General features: G+C 43.4%; 1 protein-coding gene across 2 annotated transcripts in view; it reads right to left on the bottom strand.

Moving 5' to 3' along the window:
* The window catches only part of ALK (ALK receptor tyrosine kinase), a 704,322-nt gene that overhangs the window by 447,674 nt on the left and 237,969 nt on the right, over positions 1–18,679 (bottom strand). For both annotated transcript variants that reach the window (XM_045447274.1, XM_045447273.1), the window contains exon 3: positions 4,123–4,287. In XM_045447274.1, the coding sequence (XP_045303230.1) occupies positions 4,123–4,287 (165 nt within the window). The remainder of the gene's footprint in view (positions 1–4,122; positions 4,288–18,679) is intronic.

Here is an 18,679-nt window from a genome sequence, read left to right as displayed (position 1 = left end):
ATCTGTTTTCTACTCTGAAGCTAGGGCCCATGCTGGAGACTAAGATCTTGTCTTGCTGGAGAAGAAAAATGTGACTACATTCCAAAACACCAGAAGTAGTAGATGTCAAACATGCTCCTGGCACTTCTTAAAAAGTCATAGAACGCCTCAACCTGATGATTCCTCAAGATCTTATTAATTTATAATATTGTGTTCAATCAAGACCATCACTTTTTATTATCTTGCTGCTCTGAATTGTATCTTCCTTATTATTCTCAGCTACAGCGGCTATAAATTAAAATCATTCAGAATTTATACTCTTACAGTTCATTATCTATGATTGGTATTATCTCACTGCCTTTTTCTGGTCTTTCTATATCCTCTGACAAGAAATATTGCAATAGAGTCTAAATACCATCCAACCAATAAATGTTGAGTTTTAAAAAATCTCTATTGACTGTACTACCCTAAAGTGCACCCCATTCCTCCTTCTTATCTCCACAACCAGAATCCCTTCTGCCAAGAGGGGATCATCAGAGAAAGGGAGATTCTAAAGAGATGGCATTTAGGATTGGGATATATGTCCTTGCTTTGGTGCTGTGCAAATTGGGTATGCCATTTTCTCTCCTTCACCTTCACCTCTTTCCATGACAGTCAAGAGACATTAAGACATATCAGCTTGCTTCATGAGTAGCAACCTTACTTCAGTGACCAGGGAGTGATATAATTAGTTGAATCAAAAAGCAATGAGCGGCCCATTACTGGAAGTTCTGAACACCTCTCAGTGACATTCCAGATGTGTGCCTACAAAGGCTAGAGGCTAGTCCCTTGTTTCTAAGACTGATCAAGGCTGTGTGACTATACAGATCCTTCCATTAGACCCCAGGAAAAAGAAATACCAGTTTCTGACAGCGCTGAGATTCCCTCAAGTTATGCTTGGATGTGTTTGTTCACTAAGGAACTTGATCAAGCGGACTGATATATCTACAATGGCTTTTGCCATGGCTATTCACATCATTGTCCTTCATGTTAGTAAGAATGTTTTTCAGACAAATGGAAGTTGGCAATACTCACTAAAACATGAATATTCCAATCCTTACTGGTCTAACTAATTGGCAAAAGTTTGTAGTCAGTGCATGTACTGGCCCTTTATAAAAACATAAAGGCACGGATATATTTCCACACTCGGGAACACTTATTTCTTTCTTCTCTCCTCTTCTTCCTTTCGTTTTTCTCCTATAACTCAGGGTAACATGAAGATGCCAGAGATCACAAGAAAGCAGATAAAGGAGGAGAAACAGGTCACAGAGTGGCAATGCGTAATCTATTGGCACTCTTCTAAAATTCATTTAAAAATTTAAAAAACACCAACTTTCAAATTGATAAAGTCTGACTCCACAAAGTCTGTGGATAATTGCTACTTGTCCCTATCTCCTGATTTCACTGAACTGCACTCACAATTCAATAGCCATCAAACAAAAAACATACAATGACCAAAAGTACATGTACTACCAGGACTGTTGGGGATTAGGCTCTGGAGCCACACCTAAGGATGCATGAAAGCAGGTCCACGTCAAGAGTATAACAAACCTAGTTATGTCTCAGAATCACTTGAGAAGTGTCTAAAAATATTTTTTTAAAAAAACACAAAGGAAAAAAGAAGGAGAGAGTCCCGTGAAAACTGAGACTCCACTGAAATACTGTATTGCATCCACCAGATGGACGAAAATGACAATATCTGGTACTGGTGAGGAAGTAAAGTCCTGGGGAGGAATGCTAACACCTCAAAATGGGGTATAACTTGGTATGAGCACTTTGGAAAATAGCTCGGCACTCTCTATTGAAATGGAAGCTGCAACCCATGACCAGCAATTCTACTCCTACTCTCTGCTCCAGGGAAATTCTTGGACATGTATATGCACCAAGAGGCATGTACAAAATGCTTACAGTAGTGCTGTTGGTAACAGCCAAACCACAGAAATGACTCAAATGTCTAAGGATGGTGGAAGAAATCAACTGTGGTATTTTCATGCAGTGATTGAAAACCAAATGAACCACAGCTACATGCATCTACATTGACAAGCCACAAAACAACAATATTATTTCATTTGTATAACAGGTTACAAACCTAATCGACATGCTGTTTGGGGCTATATACATAAGTGGTAAGGTCATAAGGAAAAGCAAATGAACGATGGACACAAAATAGGATAGTGGTTCCCTCTGAGGGAAAGGAAAGATTTTGGATCTAGGTGGGTGACAGAAGAGGTTGTAAATGGACTGACAAACGTTCAAATTCTTACGCTTGGTGTTGAGAACACACATGTTGATTTCATTGTAATTGTGAATCCATGCATACATGTTTCACTTTGTTGCACATGCTAGATTTTATGCTAAAATTTAAAAATATACAGATTTCCAGGTTCCATCTCAGATCTGTTGAATCAGTATCCCAGGCTGCGGAAACCAGGCAGTACTTTGTATAAGTTCTCCAGAGGAGTCAGATGCACTGTAGATGCACTATAGGGTTAAGAGCCACTCACCTACACACAATACTCCCCCCTCCCCCTGCCAATACACATCAGCATCCAGGTGAAAGCAGCTTAAAATATAAATCAAGGTCAAGCAATTTCAAAAGAGTCATAAAAACAGAAAAAAAGGTCAGCCTGGGAGAGTATGAAGAAAGGAAAGTTCTCTCACAGTTCAGGGTCTGAGGCTGCTATAGAAGCCTGAGGGCATCAGGCTTATTTCTGTGCCGCCCCCAACCTCCCCCAGAAACTTAATTGAGCCCGTTAGATTCTCAGAAGCATGAGCCTGAGATAACTGCCTCCCAGACCTGGGCCCAGGGCAGGCTTTCACTAGAGCTTTTGCTGCAAAGACAGAAACATGATGTGGGAGAAAGCGTCCTTGTTTGGCACTCATCACAGGAGACATCTAGACCTGGACCACCACGTACAAGCTATGTGATCTTTAGCAAGTCACTTCCCCTCTCTGAGCCCTCAATTTCTCATCCGCCCTGCCTCTCTCACAAAATTGGAATCCCATGAGACTGTACATGGAAGGGCTTTGCAAAATGAAAGTACTACTCCGAATGGTTCAGTGAGTCCATTACCACATCAGTGGCTACTTTTCCCTACAAGTCAGAAACAGGCTGTCAATTCTGAATAAGCAGAGTTTTCTGGGTCCAAGGAATGTGGAGCTCTAAGATTTGCCACCTAAGATTTGAGACCTGAAAGCTGGACTAGGGCTTAGTGTCTCCGCATCTATCTCTAAACACTCAGCAAATATTTAACAAACACCCACAACTTATTCAGAGTCTAACTTCTCCGGCCCCTGATAATTCAGAAGAGGATGTTCATTAATCGCTCAGGACTACTGGAAACACCTTGCAAAGCTACAACACAGCCTGAATATTCATTAATGGCTTTGAAACTAACATTTAACCCAGTTATACAATACCTTCCAAATTAAAAATGCCAGATTTAGCAAAAAAAAAATGCAGGACACTCAATTACATTTGAATTTTTCTTTTTTGTAAGTTTGCTTATTTATTTTGAGAGAGAGAGAGAGAGAGAGAGAGAGAGCACAGGAGGGACAGAGAGAGGAGAGAGAATCCCACTGACAATACAGAGCCTGATGTGGGGCTTGAACTTATGAACTGTGAGATCATGACCTGAGCCAAAATCAAGAGTCAGATGCTTAACTGACTGAACCACTAGGTACCCCTGAAATTTTTAAATATAATTGGAAGTTGGAATAATTTTAATGTATAAGTATGGCCCAACTATTGCATGAGACGTATTTATGCTAAAAAAACCATCGTTCATCAGAAAACTCAAATTTAAGTGGGTGTCCTGTATTTTACCTGGCAACTCTATTCCCAAAGGACAAACAGATCAGCACTTTCTCCTACATCAGTGTGAGAGCTATAAAATCCTATTTCCTTTACTTGGTGAGAGAGTGAAGGGTCGGCTTGGTCCTGAAATTGGACTTGCATCCTACGGAAGGCGCACACATTAAAAGCAGGTTTCAAAGGAAACAGGTTAGAGCAGAGCCAGGAAGCCTTAAAACTGCAAACAGAAATAGACATACAAACCCTGTGCTAGCCCATCTGGGACACTTTGTGGTGGTCTCTACCCTTACCTCTGGGCATCTCCTTGGAGTGCTCTGTCTCAGGCCCATCCAACAGGTCCATCTGGGAGGCCTCCTCAGAGGGGACTCGGCGCCAGGACCAGCTCTGGTTCCGGAGGTCGTGGAGTGGTGGGGAGTACTCCAGCTCACAGGGGAAGTCAAAGCTGCACTCCAGACCTGCAGTGACAGCCAAAGGTCAGTGGAGCAAACTGTCTCCCAAAAGAAACATTCCAGCACCGCCCCCGCTCCACCCTCCGCTCCAGGAAGGTGGCCTTCATCTCACCCACAACCCTCATCTCTCCGGGGTGGGGAGCTGTCAGTTTCACAGCTGGCTTGGCTCCACATTGCTGTAAAGGGGACTAAGAGAGAAACAAAGGTGTTCCTTGTGTTACTCAGGTTAAAGGAGGCATCTTTAGAGAAGGCAGGTGAAAAAAGAGCTAACAGGTGGGACCGGAAGAAGCTCTGCATCCTGCGAGGTTACCTGGTGACATGAAAGGGCCTGAGGCCAAGTGGCTGGAGCCTGGCTTTGCAACCAGATAGGTCTGAATCTAAGTCTGCTGCTTAGCAGCTGGGTTGACTCCAGGCAAGAAAATCAGCCTCTGTGGCCTCAAATTTCCTCATCTGTACATTGGGGATGATAAATCTACCTCTAGAGTTTGCTGTAAGAGCCAGGAGGATCATGTGCTTTCTGTATTTGTGAACCTGCCTACAGTAGATGCTCAAGAAAAATCTTCACCAGGTTCTGCTCTATTTGAGAAGAGAAGGCCAAAGGGAGCTCAGGCCTTTACTCACAGCCCTGTCTTCCAGCCTTAGATCTACTCTTCCGCTCCCTCCAGACAAGAGTGCCAAGGCCATGAAAGCTAGTCTGGGCTCATTCTCTCTTGGGGAGAGGGTGGGGAAGGTCACTGGTAAGGAGAGAGAGAGAGAGAGAGAGAGAGAAGGGAGGCAGGAAGCGACCATACGGTGGGAGATTTTATGACCTTTTACAAGGATTCTTGTGCCCAAACCATTCCATGTTTGCCCTACTTCTAAGATGCACTCACCTCCTTCCCCTTCCTAACTCCAAATGCATTACCCAAAGTGGCTGAAGTACTTTGTACCCAGTAGGTTCTCAATGCTCATTGATGGGTAAAAGGAATGTGTGCCAAAGTGTGAATTATTCATCCACTTTTGACTTCATTGTCTCCCTTCAGCCATGGGGATGTGAAGAAAGGGAGAATATGATATAAAAAACCCAGAACACTGGACTTGGTGTCCAGGCTTGGACAGTCTCTTCTCATGTGTGGCACTGGGTGCCCTCATCTGAAAAACATGGGTTTAGACCAAGTGACTGGGGAAACAAATGCCCAGTGAGACCTGGGCTCCAACTTCAGCTCTGCCACCAATTTTGCCGGTGCCCTTGAACGAGACACTACACCTCTCTGGGCCTCAAGTTCCTCAAATACAAAAGGAGACTTAGACTAGATGTTTTCTAAAGCACCTTCTTAATTTGGCTTTTTAAAGATTCCTAAGTCCTTGTTCTCAGAAGTGTTATAGGGAATTTGATAAATCAATCTTCGTAGTGGTGCTAATGGGTGCTAACTCCTAATTATCATTGTGCATCGTAACAGCTGCTTCTGTGGCTACTGCTACCTTGACCTCCAAGATGAATCTGGTGTTAAAAATTTCAGAATGCAGAGGGGAAGGGTGTCAATGCTAGTGCAGGCAGCTGGTCATCACTGGATTGTCCCTTAGTCACATACACAGGCAGCTAAGCCCTATGCCAGAGTGGGAATAAAAGAATTCCTGTTGACTTTAGCCAAACTAAGTTTAGGTGGGGGTTGGTGGGGGGTTGTGGGGGAAGAAAAATCCTTCAATTACACTTCTATTAAGTATCTTTCTGCTTCTCAGCCAGTAGAGATTTATGTACCAGCTGCTCTCCAGAAGCTGCCATCTTTCTGGTCCTAAGGTTAATACTACTTGACCTTTCACAATACAGACAATTCACCTTTATAATGGTGAGCTGAAATGGGCAGGACTACAACCTTGTTTGAGTTGACATGCCACCTGCTGCCAACATATTTATCAGCTTTGAAGACTTTCTACTTGCCTCTGGGGGCTGAGCTGCTGCTGTGTCCATGAATTGGTGTCCATGAATTGTAGGCTGCTTTAATCTTCAAGACTTACTTGCCAGCCACCTAGTTTTGATTACAGAATGCAAGGAGAAAGCTGGTCCAACATTGTGTATTTTGTAGCATAAAAATTATCCTTATAATGAAAAGAGTAGCCACTAATCTTGGCTTTTCTAAAGAGGGTCAAAAAGATCCATCTATATTAACAAATGACTGAGTCAAAAGATGGGAGAGAAAGGTACTGGCCATTCCCATCCCACATAGACAACTATTGGTGACTTTCCCAAAGCTTTCTCTTCTGTGGCCCAGCCTCTATCTTGATTTTTCTTCTCCAATTAAAGTCATCCTATTTCTATTTGGAACAGAGGGGTGGCATGCAAGATCAAATACTGCCTGGTGTATATTAGACAGACAACAGAATATACAATCCTAGTATCAAGCATCATCCGTCCTGGGATCTTTTAACTCTGAAGAGTCAGAGAACCGGCTGTATTTGGACCAAACCCTGCCTGGTGAAACAAGCTAGGCACATGCTCCAATTATCAAATAGGTTCATTTTGAAATTCTTGCTCCAAGGCAGCCTCCCTTTAGTTGTCAAAGCTGCACTCTTTGGCTTTAAATAGAAAGGAGGTTAATATTACTGTTCATTTTGGGTGAAACTGAATTGGGCTTTTTTAACTTCCAGTTTAATTTCTCATAAAATATCAAGACAGGTTTCTTTCTCCTGCACTAGCCTCAGTGCCTTTCAAGCAATAACACCTGGGACTCATTTCTAAAAACACCAGGATAAGGAATATTCTCCTTGGGTCTTTTCTAAAGTTGTAGACCTAGGAAGCTTCTTGTGTCTCTTTAACCCTCTTCTGACCCAGTCCTGGTAGGATAGGGACTGTAGAGTATATTTTACAGATAGGACTCAGAGGGATCAACGGTTTCAGTGAAGTGTTCAGCCTTAAGCAATCCAATGGCAGAGGCAGGTCAACATGCAAGAGAAGGCATGGGAAATAACATTCACTGAGTCCCAGCCATCTGCCAGAGACTGTGTGTGTGTGTGTTTTTTTTATGTTACTGTTTTTCTGATGCCACTATATCTAATCTACAGAAAATCACTGAGAAGTAGATGGTATCTTCTCTCTACAGGTAAGGAAACAGAGGCTCAGAAAGTTTACTCTACTTGCCGAAAGATCAAAGGATCACCCTAAGGCAGAACCAGAATGTGACCTAAGGCTGGATAATGATGAAGATTGAGACATTTTTCATCATGCCTCCACAGTTTCAAAATCACAATCCAGGACCAACAGAGTAAATTAAATAATATATGAGAAACCTGGGAAGTGTTATATCTTGGTTATTATTACACCCAAAGTCTGCAACCTCTTCATATTTGCAAAGGCTTGTTCTTGCCCCTAAGGGAACAGATTTATATTTCCTCTGTGTCAGGCTTATTTTTCAAAGTAACCATGACCTTCAAAACATTCCAGAGATCTCGGGGCACCTGGGTGGCTCAGTCAGTTAGGCGTCGGACTTCAGCTCAGGTCATGATCTCATGGTCCGTGAGCTCAAGCCCAGTATCGGGCTCTGTACTAACAGCTCAGAGCCTGGAGCCTGCTTTGGATTCTGTGTCTCCCTCTCTATCCCTGTCCCTCCTCCCCTCTTTCTCAAAAATAAATAAATAAACATTAAAAAAATTTCAAAACAATCTAGAGATCTCAAACTTACTTTACCTATTAGGACCCAGGAGAATCTAACCATTGAAAAATAGCAATGAGAAAAAGACATACTTTCCAGAACCTGCTGATCATTGCTACCCACTTTCTTGTTACTTCCATTGTAAAAAAAAAAAAAAAAAAAAAAAAAAAAAGCGATGGAATCTTCTGGAAACAGTTCTCCTGCTGAGAGGGGTGTCAGGTGCTGTGAAGAGAAAGGTCTTGGTAGAGCAGTGAGGATGGTTCCAGGCTTGGTCCTGCATAGAGCAGCTGAGAGACCTCAGCAGGTTCACTCACCTCTCTATGCCTAGTTTTCTACCTTTGAAAAATGAAACAAATGGAGCAAATACCTTCTACAGTGCCCTCCGTCTCTGAAGGTTGGTGATTCTATAAGGCCAACACAACCAAACCTACAGACCCTCAGTCACTTTCACTCTGCCTACCTCTAAATGAGGGCTTGTTGTCATCCTTAGAAGCAGAGTCCCCATGAAACGAGGCTGAAAGTGCATCTCACTCAATGGGGACTCAGTTTACCTCAAGATCGTCAGAGAACTAAGAAGAAAATCTCAGGTTTTACAGTGACTGACTGTTCCTGAGTGAGTAAGTGTGAATGTGAATGTGTGTATGTGCGTATGTATGTTCATACATTTTTATCAGCTTGTACCTATGTTCTGAAACCTTCCAGGGTATGAGTCACATTTCAAAAACTGAATTCATTAACAGTTAGCTTTAAGTCACTGTTCTAGTATAAAAGGCAGCCATTCAGAAAAATGTTACAGAAGCTGATCAGAAAACCCTGTGGTAGCCCTGCCCAGAGAGATGCCCAGTTCCCTTTTCAAATGCCCTTGGCTGTAGAGGAATTGGCAATGACCGCACACTGAGTCTGAGAGGGGAAACCTAGCCTTTAGAAGTGTGTGAGCCTACCCAAACATCCATGCTAAGGCCTGTGCCTAGGAGGCCACCTTGGCTAATCAGTGGAGATGGGGGTCCTCCCAGGCTGAGATGCATGAGGAGATTCTGTGAAAGTTCCAGGCACCATCTACAACACCACATAAAGGTAATAGGGAGACACGGTGTCCTTTGGACACTCAGGTGTCCCCTTGGGTAAGCTTAGAAACTCAAACAGTCCTCGTTTTTGACTGACCCAAGTCTCCAAAAAGCTACTTTGAATCAAGGCCTTTTCTGCCTCCTTGATCCTGACCCTGGAAACACAGAGATTTCCTACTAGTTTCCTCAGTCACCTTGAGTCAATTTCAAGTGAGGGGACCAGCAGCCTCTAGTTTTTTAAACTTTCTTTCCAAGACTAGCTGGTTTCCAGGATCCTTCAGAGCAGCTGTCCTTGGGCAGGTCCACAGGAACCCACTTGCTGATGTCTCTTAGTGTCAGCCCACCATGAGGTTTAGAAACAAATATTGTAGAATGAAAAGCAAAAGCAGTAATAAAAAAGAGAACAGCACCATATTTATCCATCCTATGACACTTCACCCTTCTTTAGTTGTTTTTCTCTTATTAGGAGTGTGTCAGAAATCAAGCTTGGGGTTGGACTAATGTTCTTGGCTCTGGCAGCACTGGGTATGCATTTGTAAAGAAGACCTGAGGGGAGGACCTCTGTGAAGGCCTGTGGGAAGTATTTTCATAACTGACTACATTTACTGAGAGCTTACTGTGTTTGGACACAGTATGCCAGGCACCTTACATCATTATCTTATTTGATCCTATGAAGTAGGCAGGATTCTTACCCCCATTTAGCAGATAAAGACACTGGGCTTAGAGAAATAAAGTTACATCTAAGTTAGATATGAAGTGATTGAGTAGCCTGTGGGCTTTCACTGACCTGCTTCCTTCCTGGGACCCTGAGGCCTTGATGACAGTATCTCACAAACAGGGAATTATGAATTGAAAAGGAAGCAGCAACAGAACCACCCTTCTTCAGAGCCATAGACACCAATAAGAGTCAAGACCTACATCAAGGCAGGTCAGGAACTGGACCCATGGAGAAACAGGCAGGGTCCAGCTAGAGGCAGGACAGGAGCTGGAGCATCTGAGCTTCCCTTGATGGAGACAGAACTGGAAGGCCTAGGTGAGGATTGAGTCAGAGTACACATTTCTATGATTCAAGTCTTAACCCCCCCATGGGTGTGTTGACTCAGGAAGCTAAGAGTACACCTCAAGTAAGGCCCAGGGCTCAAAGTAACCCATCTAGGTTTCCGAACATGTTCTGGGATATCCGCTGTGTTTCTTGGATAGGGATAGGGGTGGGTTGAGGGAACTGAGGGTGGTATGGGCAAGGTTTCTATGGCCATCAGGGACCCATGAGAGAATTCACCCAACTGGATACTCAGCCATGGAATCTGCATCTGAAAACAGAGAATTATCTGGTTTTGGGGGCACCTGGATGGCTCAGTTGGTTAAGCTTCTGACTCCAGCTCAGGTCATGATCTCACAGTTCATGAGTTTGAGCCCTGCATCGGGCTCTGTGCTGACAGCTCAGAGCCTGGAGCATGCTTTGGATCCTGTGTCTCCCTCTCTGTCTGTCTCTCTCTCTCTGTCTCTGTCTCTCTCTCAAAAGTAAATAAACATTAACAAAATTACCAGGTTAGCTGCTAGTTTAAAAAATAGCAGCATGATTGTGATATGTCTTGGGATTCCTATTTGACTGCCAGGATGCAGATGGCCTTGAGACTGGGCTTGGCACTCCTCACTTGTTGAATGGTAGTCTCTGTGGTCCCATCCAGCCCTATAATCTTCTCCTATGAATCTATGATGAATGAGTATGTCTTATTCATTAAGTGACCTTAATATCATCAGGTTTGTTTCTCAGGGATAGAGCACAAGACCTGAGATTTGATTCCAATTACACCACCTGCCAGATGGGCAGTATTAGGCACTCTCTCCCTCTCTCAGAGCATCGGTCATCTCGGTGGTCAGACTAACTTCCCAGAACTGCTAGAAGGATCCAATGAAACGATGCATGCGCTTGGAATGGAGAAATTCCTAACGCACATTAGCTGATTCAGAATTTGTACAGTCATGCCCTTTCTGAATAGTTTCTGTTTGCCATGAGAAATAATATTTATATGAGCTATTTTAGCTGATAGCAGATGACCATTTCCTCGGTATTACGTTGTCCCATGTGAAGGTTGGCATGTCTACCTTTAGACGATATTCAGAGAGTTAAAGGCTATTGGAACTTGAAATGACATTTGAGGTCAACTCCTTCTCCCGTTGGACAGGTGATAAAAACCAAGACCCAGGCAAGGGAAAAGACTACCCCAGGATCATGTGGCTGGTCACACAGTGTGGAGGGCATTTCTCCTGCCTGTGGAGGCCTTTTCAAATGCCATCCTCTCTGGGTAGCTCCAGGCTGAACATCAGTTGCTGAATCACCAGCTCTTACTTCCTCAGGCTTAGCTTACTGGCACATTTAAGCTGAGGCTAGATTGCTTCAGGGATGGCATATACAAATGCCGGTGTATCCCTAACAAGCCTGATTTGTGGGTTCAACAAAGAATTGTATGAAGCATCATGCACATGTAGCAGTTCTCTTGCAGGTGGCCTTTAGAGGTCATATAATAGAGCTTCATGTCTGAGGCTGCGGTTCATTTATATATAGCTCCAGAGACCAGCATTCTCAAAACTCTGGCAGTCTTTAAGGATTGTAACCAGATCAAAGGAGCTCCTTTGGCTGCCAGCAATCCTGAGGCACAAGGCAAAGTCATCTTCTTTTCTCAAGGTATTCTCCAGAACTTCTCGATCATTGAGCTTCTGGGTGATGAGGGACCTTTGGGACTATCTGACATGAAGAAACTGAAGTCTAGAGATATTATGGATGCAAATGGGTGGGTTGCAAAATTGGTACTAAAATCTGGTTCCGAGCCCTGTGGTATTTATTATTATTATTCTAAGCTATAACAAAATAATAATAATGATAATAATAATACTTTAAACAATTAGGACAATTCGCAAAACTCTAGACTTTTTTTTTTTTTTCTGAGACAAGATAGCAAAAACACATATGGCTAGGTTTCAAATATCTCCCAGTGATTCAAAAAAAAAAAAAAAAAAAAAAAAAATCTCCCAGTGATTCAATGGCTCAAATCACTTCCAATAAGGCTTTCTGGCTTCTCTCATCCTAGATGTACTCTTCTGCCAACAAGCTGTTTTTTTTGATGGTTGCTGGAAGCTCCCTGCTAGAGAGTAGGTCTGTGCATAGGCTAGAAGCTATAAGAACAAAGGGAGGAAACGCAGTGGGAGTGAAAGAGAAAGATCACTAGACAATTCTTGGAAATTTCCAAGCTCTGGGCTAATCAGCCTTGTGCTTTGGGGCAATTCATTTAACCACCTGAGTCTTGGTTTCCTCATGTATGAATGTGAGAGATTTATCACAATAATCATGCTGATAAAAATAATAATACCCGCCATGATGATCAAATAAGGTAATGAATGTGGACATGCTTTATAATTACAAAGTACTATATATGCATATCTTACTTATCGTCTTTGCCGCCTGTGCCTCAGATTTACCACCAGGAGCTGAGAAATAAGCTGGGCTGACTTGACCTCAGAGGACCCAGGGAGATACTGACCAAAACAGGTATCTTCCTAGCTTGCTCTGTTTTATATCAAAACTGCATGGGGCACTAGGGTGTCTGAGGAATATTGAGGAACTAGCTGCTGCATGGGATCAGACTGTTCAAAGTGAAAGCTTGGCTCAGTCACTTGACTCGCTGCATATCCAGGGGGCAAATTATTTAATCTCTCTGTACCTCAATTCTTTCATGTGTAAAATGGGGATTAAAGCAAGGACCACCTCAGGGGATTGTGAGGAGGATTAAATACAATACACATACCAAGCGCCCAGTGTGGCAGTGACTTGCACATTGTTTATTATTAAACTTGGCAGTCCTTGCTGTTGGTCTTCAGGTGTCTCCAGGGGTTAGCCACAGCAGAGGGGAGTTAAATGGGTCCATGTCCAACACTGAAGGCAGAAAGCTTTGACTGTGTCAAACTTTGTGGAAACTCCTTACTCAATCTTTGCTTTTGACACACTGATCTAGCTTTCCTTTTTTAAGTGAAGTCACACTAGACCTTGAATAAGAGGAGCTGCATTCTAGCCCCGGCTCTGCAGTGTGACTTCAGGCAAATCATTTAACCTCTCCAGGCCTCAGTGTGCTCATCTGAAAAATTAAGTGGTGGAATAAAATGATCCTCAGGTCTCTTCCATCTCTACCATTTTAAGACCAATTTCCCTTTTTGGGCAGATGGCCAAGACAAGCTTTCTAACTTGGCTCTAACAGCTGGCCAGCAGAATCCCAAGAGTCCTGACTTCCAGCCCAGGCTTGCATGATTAGGGGCTTCTACTCCCTCTTGCTGGGTTATCTCCTAAAGGGGCACTTGGCCCACCAGTTACCTTTGGTATTAATCTACCAGCTGCCAACAACATCTGGCCACTTACTTCATAAGACTAAGTAGCAAACCTAGCCCCTTGCCCGCCCCGCCCACAACCACTATTCATTTGTCATGGGGCCCCAGAACTGAAATCATTCACTTCCTTCCCACCAACTCGCTCCCTGGAATGCATCTGGGAACCAATCACCCAATTCAAGACATCTGTTTAGCTCACTTATAATCAAGCTGCAGCAAAGAAGGGCCAAGTCTCCTTCAATCAATCAATTATGTAAACACAGCCTCAAAAGACAGTCTCAAGGAGGGTGTGTGTGTAAGCATACCCAGGATGGTGGGAGATATGTGTAGAAAGCTTAATTCTCATTTCTCTTATTTCTGGCCAGTGCAATGTTACAGATAGAAGAAATGGGACTCTGCTCCTCATCCCAGAACAGAAAATTGAAAATAATTAAGATCCCAGACATTCTGAAATAAACAAGCCCAGCCTCCACATTTTACAGATGGTAAAACCAAGGCTCATGTGACTTGGCCAAAGTGGCAGAGCCTAGGGTCTGGATAAGTAAGAGAACTGAGACCAGAACCCAGATTGGACTTTTCCAGTCCAGTTCTTTCCTTGTGATTTTCAGGATCATCTCTAACCAAATGAAGCAGACCCCACAGAGCATGTTCAAAACCTTAATAGTTTGTACACTGCTCAGCATGACATCCATATATTAGGATCATCCCTAAAACCAGAAGGTTGGAGAAGAGCTCTGAGCAATCTGGCATCCATGATAACCAGAAGAGACTGATGGTCATCAACGGTCTCAACTTCAGAACATGAAAAAATGACCCTCCCCACTTTTCTGGTCTCTAATGGTGAAGATTTGCTAGATGTTGCAGGTTACCATGGGGCTCCCCCCACTCCCCCAACCGATGCCAATCTCAGAACACAGATACAAGGCTGTCCTAGAACAGACCCTGTGCCCTTCAGGGACTCCCACTCCAGGGTGGCGAGATAGACTTCTCACACCTAACTCTCACAGTTGGCAGACATGGTAAGGCCATGGGGACACAGAACAAGAGAGATTTTCTGCCTGGGAAGACCTGAGGTTCATGGAGGAGGCAATTTTGGGGCTGCATCTTGATGAATGAAAAGATTTTAACATGGGATAGGTTTAAGCTAGTAAGAACAGATGAAGGAATAATGTTACTCCAGGCAGATGGGGAACTAGTATCGCTTATTCTCGTGTAGTTTTATGAATTTTGAAGCTGGGCTACATAGGATTAAATCCCAGCATGGAGAGTATCATGGTTAAATATAAAGTCCTTTCAGTTTCTAGAGGGAAAAACTAGGGACTTTAAGAGTTTTAAGGAAAAACTTTCTAGCAAAGTAGAGCCAGGCCACCCAAATGCAGGCTATTGGCCTCTCACTGGAATGGCCTCATTCCTCTTCCAAAGGTGAAACACCTGTGCTCCAGCATCTGGAAATCTGTCCTCACAGAACTTACAGCAATGCTGTCAATTAGGAATCATTCCCATTTTTCAGATGACAAACAGAATCAGGGAGTGGTTTACTGGCTGAAGGTAATAAAACTCACAGGAATCTGAGCTGCAAATTTCACATCTCAGATCCCAACTTGAGTTTCTTCCCCACCATTCTGTGCTTTGCTTTCAGACAGAGAGGCTGGCAGACAGCTTGCTTGGATGTTATACAGGACATTTAAAGGCAACAAGGAGCTGAATGGAAGAGCTACGGTTCCCAAACCTAGTCCTACTGTTCCTGGACCCCAGATCTTGTCTTTAAGAAGCTTTCCACGTGATGGTGAGGTAACCAGACTGGGCCTGGCCGAGGGTCCTTCCACACCAGGATGGTATTGACCCTATACTGATGTAACCCTTGCGACATCATGAACCCGCTGGAGTGGTGGAGACCTAAGGAATTAAAATGATGAGATGGAGAAAGCAACAAATGGGAGTGATGTGTGAGGAAATGCTTTGCAGCCCAAGTACTGAGAAAATATGAACCATCGCCCATGCGTCTACTGCACTGGAAGGGTTAAAGGTGGGCTTTTCCAAAGAGATGACCTGGATTTGAATCTCAGCTTTGCCACTAGCTCTGGGCAGACTGCTGACCTCTCTCTGGGCCTAGTGTACTCATCTGTAAGATGAGGCTATTTGACTAGACCATATGGGCCCTGACAGCTCACAATTTTTAACAAACCAAATTATTCTAGGCATCTACTCAAGTGGACTGGGTAAAGTCCTGTTAATCTGAGGTCTCTTCTGGCATAAATGTTTGCATCTGAGGTTGCTCTTGACAAAACATTTCATTTTAAGAGGATTTCCTCTCATTTTTCTCATTCTTGATCAGTCATTTTCCTGCATATGTTTTGGACACACATCTTTCTGAGCTGGTTGGGAATGCTCTGTATACAATATCTCAGATGTCCCAAAGCTGTCAAAACAAAAATTCCGCAGCTCACTCATGTCTGCTGAATATGCTTTTTTAGATTGAATAGAGAAAAAATAAGCCTGCCTAAAGTAGTTAATGTCATAGCTTTTAATACTAAACCAAAGGAACTGTTCTCCCCTAGACACATGTCTTTCCTGAAACCAGTTAATATGACTTTAGGAATAAGAGGGCTGTGGGAACATCCCTACCCTTTACAGAGATCCTCAGGGGCTGAAAAGCTGAGTTGGGAACTGAGAGACCCAAATTCCTGGTTTGCCCCTGGATTGTTCAGCAAATGTTGCTATTTCATCTACTGTATATTTATCAGGAGCTAAACTGACTGCAAAACAGTGGATTAATCACTGGAAATGCAAAAGGGAACAAAATGTAGATTCCTTGACCTCTAAGAGCTTACAGTCTCGGAATCATGATGACTCAGGGCCACAAATAACTTAAGATAGGTCGCACTGAAAAGTGTGACATCAGAAATACGAAGTACTTCATAAGGACATTATACAACTTTCCTTGGTGAGAAAACAGGGACAGAGTGAGGTCTACAACCTTGCGGGCTGTTCTAATTTGGGGTTAATGTGGTCACCAGCTGCTGGGTGGTAATCCTTAATGGATGGTTTCCAAAAAGAACCTCTCTTTATCTAACAGACATACTAAGTCTTTGCTAAAACTGAAAAGTCTTATTTCCCATGCAAACCTTCCTATTGGGTTTGATAGATCATCAGACCCAGGGGTCTGCACACATATACAAAACAATCATACAAGTAGTTAAGAAAGACCTTTAAGATGGATATTTGGGACTATCTTGGACCTATGATAAAAGTGAACTAGGGCAAAATCTCTATGAGGGGCAGGGTCACAGAACTTGGCAAATTGTAGACACTCGCTGGATGAGTAAATATATGATTGGATAGATACATACATACATATATACATACATTCATACATACATACCTGGATAACAGATAAAAGTGATTTTTATCACATTTTTTGTCTTCCAGTGGGTAAATTAGATTCGTCAAATTAGATTCATCCATGATTGCTTTATTAGCTGACTTGGTTTACTTGGGCCATAGAAGGGATGAAATATAACCTAGGAAAGTTACCTGATTGATAAGAAGCCTCAGGGAAGCCCCAGGTTTTGTGATGATGGCCATCATCTAACGGAGTTTCATGGAGAATTTGGGATGTTCAAGAAATAACCATTCCCTATATAAGTCAAAATCTTCTCAGATTTCAAGAAGAAGGATTATACCAACCCAATGTTATCAAAAAGTTCCATCAGTTTTTCCATACAAAAATTCCAAGGAGAAAGAGACATCAGTGTAGTCTGGGTACTCAGTGAAAACAATGCGGTAGAAGCAGGGACTAAGCTGGGCCTTACAAGCTGGAACAGGTAGGCTCTAAGGAGACAGGTTCAAGGGAAGGAAAACAACAAAGTAGTTGGGGACACAATGGAATGAGAAAATAGGAAACAGGGGAAAGGAAGAATATAAAACATAAGGAGTATTTATCAAGGTGAGAAAAGGCTCTTACAGTCCTTGTTCCACTTTATCTCTAGGTGGCTTCAACACTGCTGATTATTTCTGTACCTAAAATTCTTTACCACCTTAGTTTCTATGAGTATACCATTTCTTATTTCTCCTCCCACATTTCCTATTTCTCCATTTCTGTGTGTCAAGCTTCTCTTCTTCTGCTTACTTCTTTTTTCTTTTTAATATTTTTACTATTTATTTTTGAGAGAGAGAGACAGAGAGACAGAGAGAGACAGAGAGAGAGACAGACAGAGTGCAAGCAGGGGAGGGGCAGAGAGAGAGGGAGACCCAGAATCTGAAGTAGGCTCCAGGCTCTGAGCTGTCAGCACAGAGCCCAACATGGGGCTTGGACTCACGAACCACGAGATCATGACCTGAGCTGAAGTTGGATGCATAACCGACTGAGCCACCCAAGTGCCCCTCTGTTTACTTCTTTTTTTTTTTTTTTTAATGTTTATTTATTTCTGAGACAGAGAGAGACAGAGCATGAACGGGGGAGGGTCAGAGAGAGAGGGGGACACAGAATCTGAAACAGGCTCCAGGCTCTGAGCCGTCAGCCCAGAGCCCGACGCGGGGCTCGAACTCACAGACTGCAAGATCATGACCTGAGCCGAAGCCGGACGCCCAACCGACTGAGCCACCCAGGCGCCCCTCTGTTTACTTCTTAAATCCAACATCCGGGATCTTCATCCTCCAATTACCAGTCCCAACCACAACCTCTATGCTAATGACTCTCTATCTCACCTCTCCCCAAAGCCAAGACCTAGATTTACAACTCTCTACCTGTTGTCTTCACCTGGATGTCCCTGAAGACATTCAAATATAACTTGCTCAGCATAGCTCTCTCCACCTTCTCCTCTCTTAAGGTCTTGGTCACCATTTCTCCTTGCCAACTGTTTATCCTCCTCCCTGTTTCAGTTAACACAATGTCCAAATACTCAATTACCCAAGCTGGACGCTCCTGGATGGACAACCAAGTCATGCTCAACTTATAGCCAGAATCTGTCCCAGACTCCCATCCTGCCATTCCATTTCCAACCTATGCTTCACATGTAGGATCATGTCTAAATCCTGAGTACATCTGGAAGTAACTTTCTCCAGGCACACTGCTGCTGCTTCCTCCAAGGTCCTCCATATCCTCTGGTATTGAGCTTGACCTGTTCCTGAACATGCCTTTGCACCAGGAATGCCCTTCTCATTGGTCTCAGGGTCCAAGGCCCAACCGAGCTATCTCCATCTCCAGGACATCTAACTTCTTAAGTCCTCCACAGAACTGGACGTCTCTCCCTACATTTCAGGAACCTTGAGCATGTCTCTGTTTCTGCACCTGTCATAGCGCAGGCATGCTTACCTCTTCCTTGACAGTTC

The sequence above is a fragment of the Leopardus geoffroyi genome, chromosome A3 (assembly GCF_018350155.1).
Source record: "Leopardus geoffroyi isolate Oge1 chromosome A3, O.geoffroyi_Oge1_pat1.0, whole genome shotgun sequence".
NCBI classification, from domain to species: Eukaryota; Metazoa; Chordata; class Mammalia; order Carnivora; family Felidae; genus Leopardus; species Leopardus geoffroyi.
This window is presented reverse-complemented; position numbering and strand designations above follow the sequence as displayed.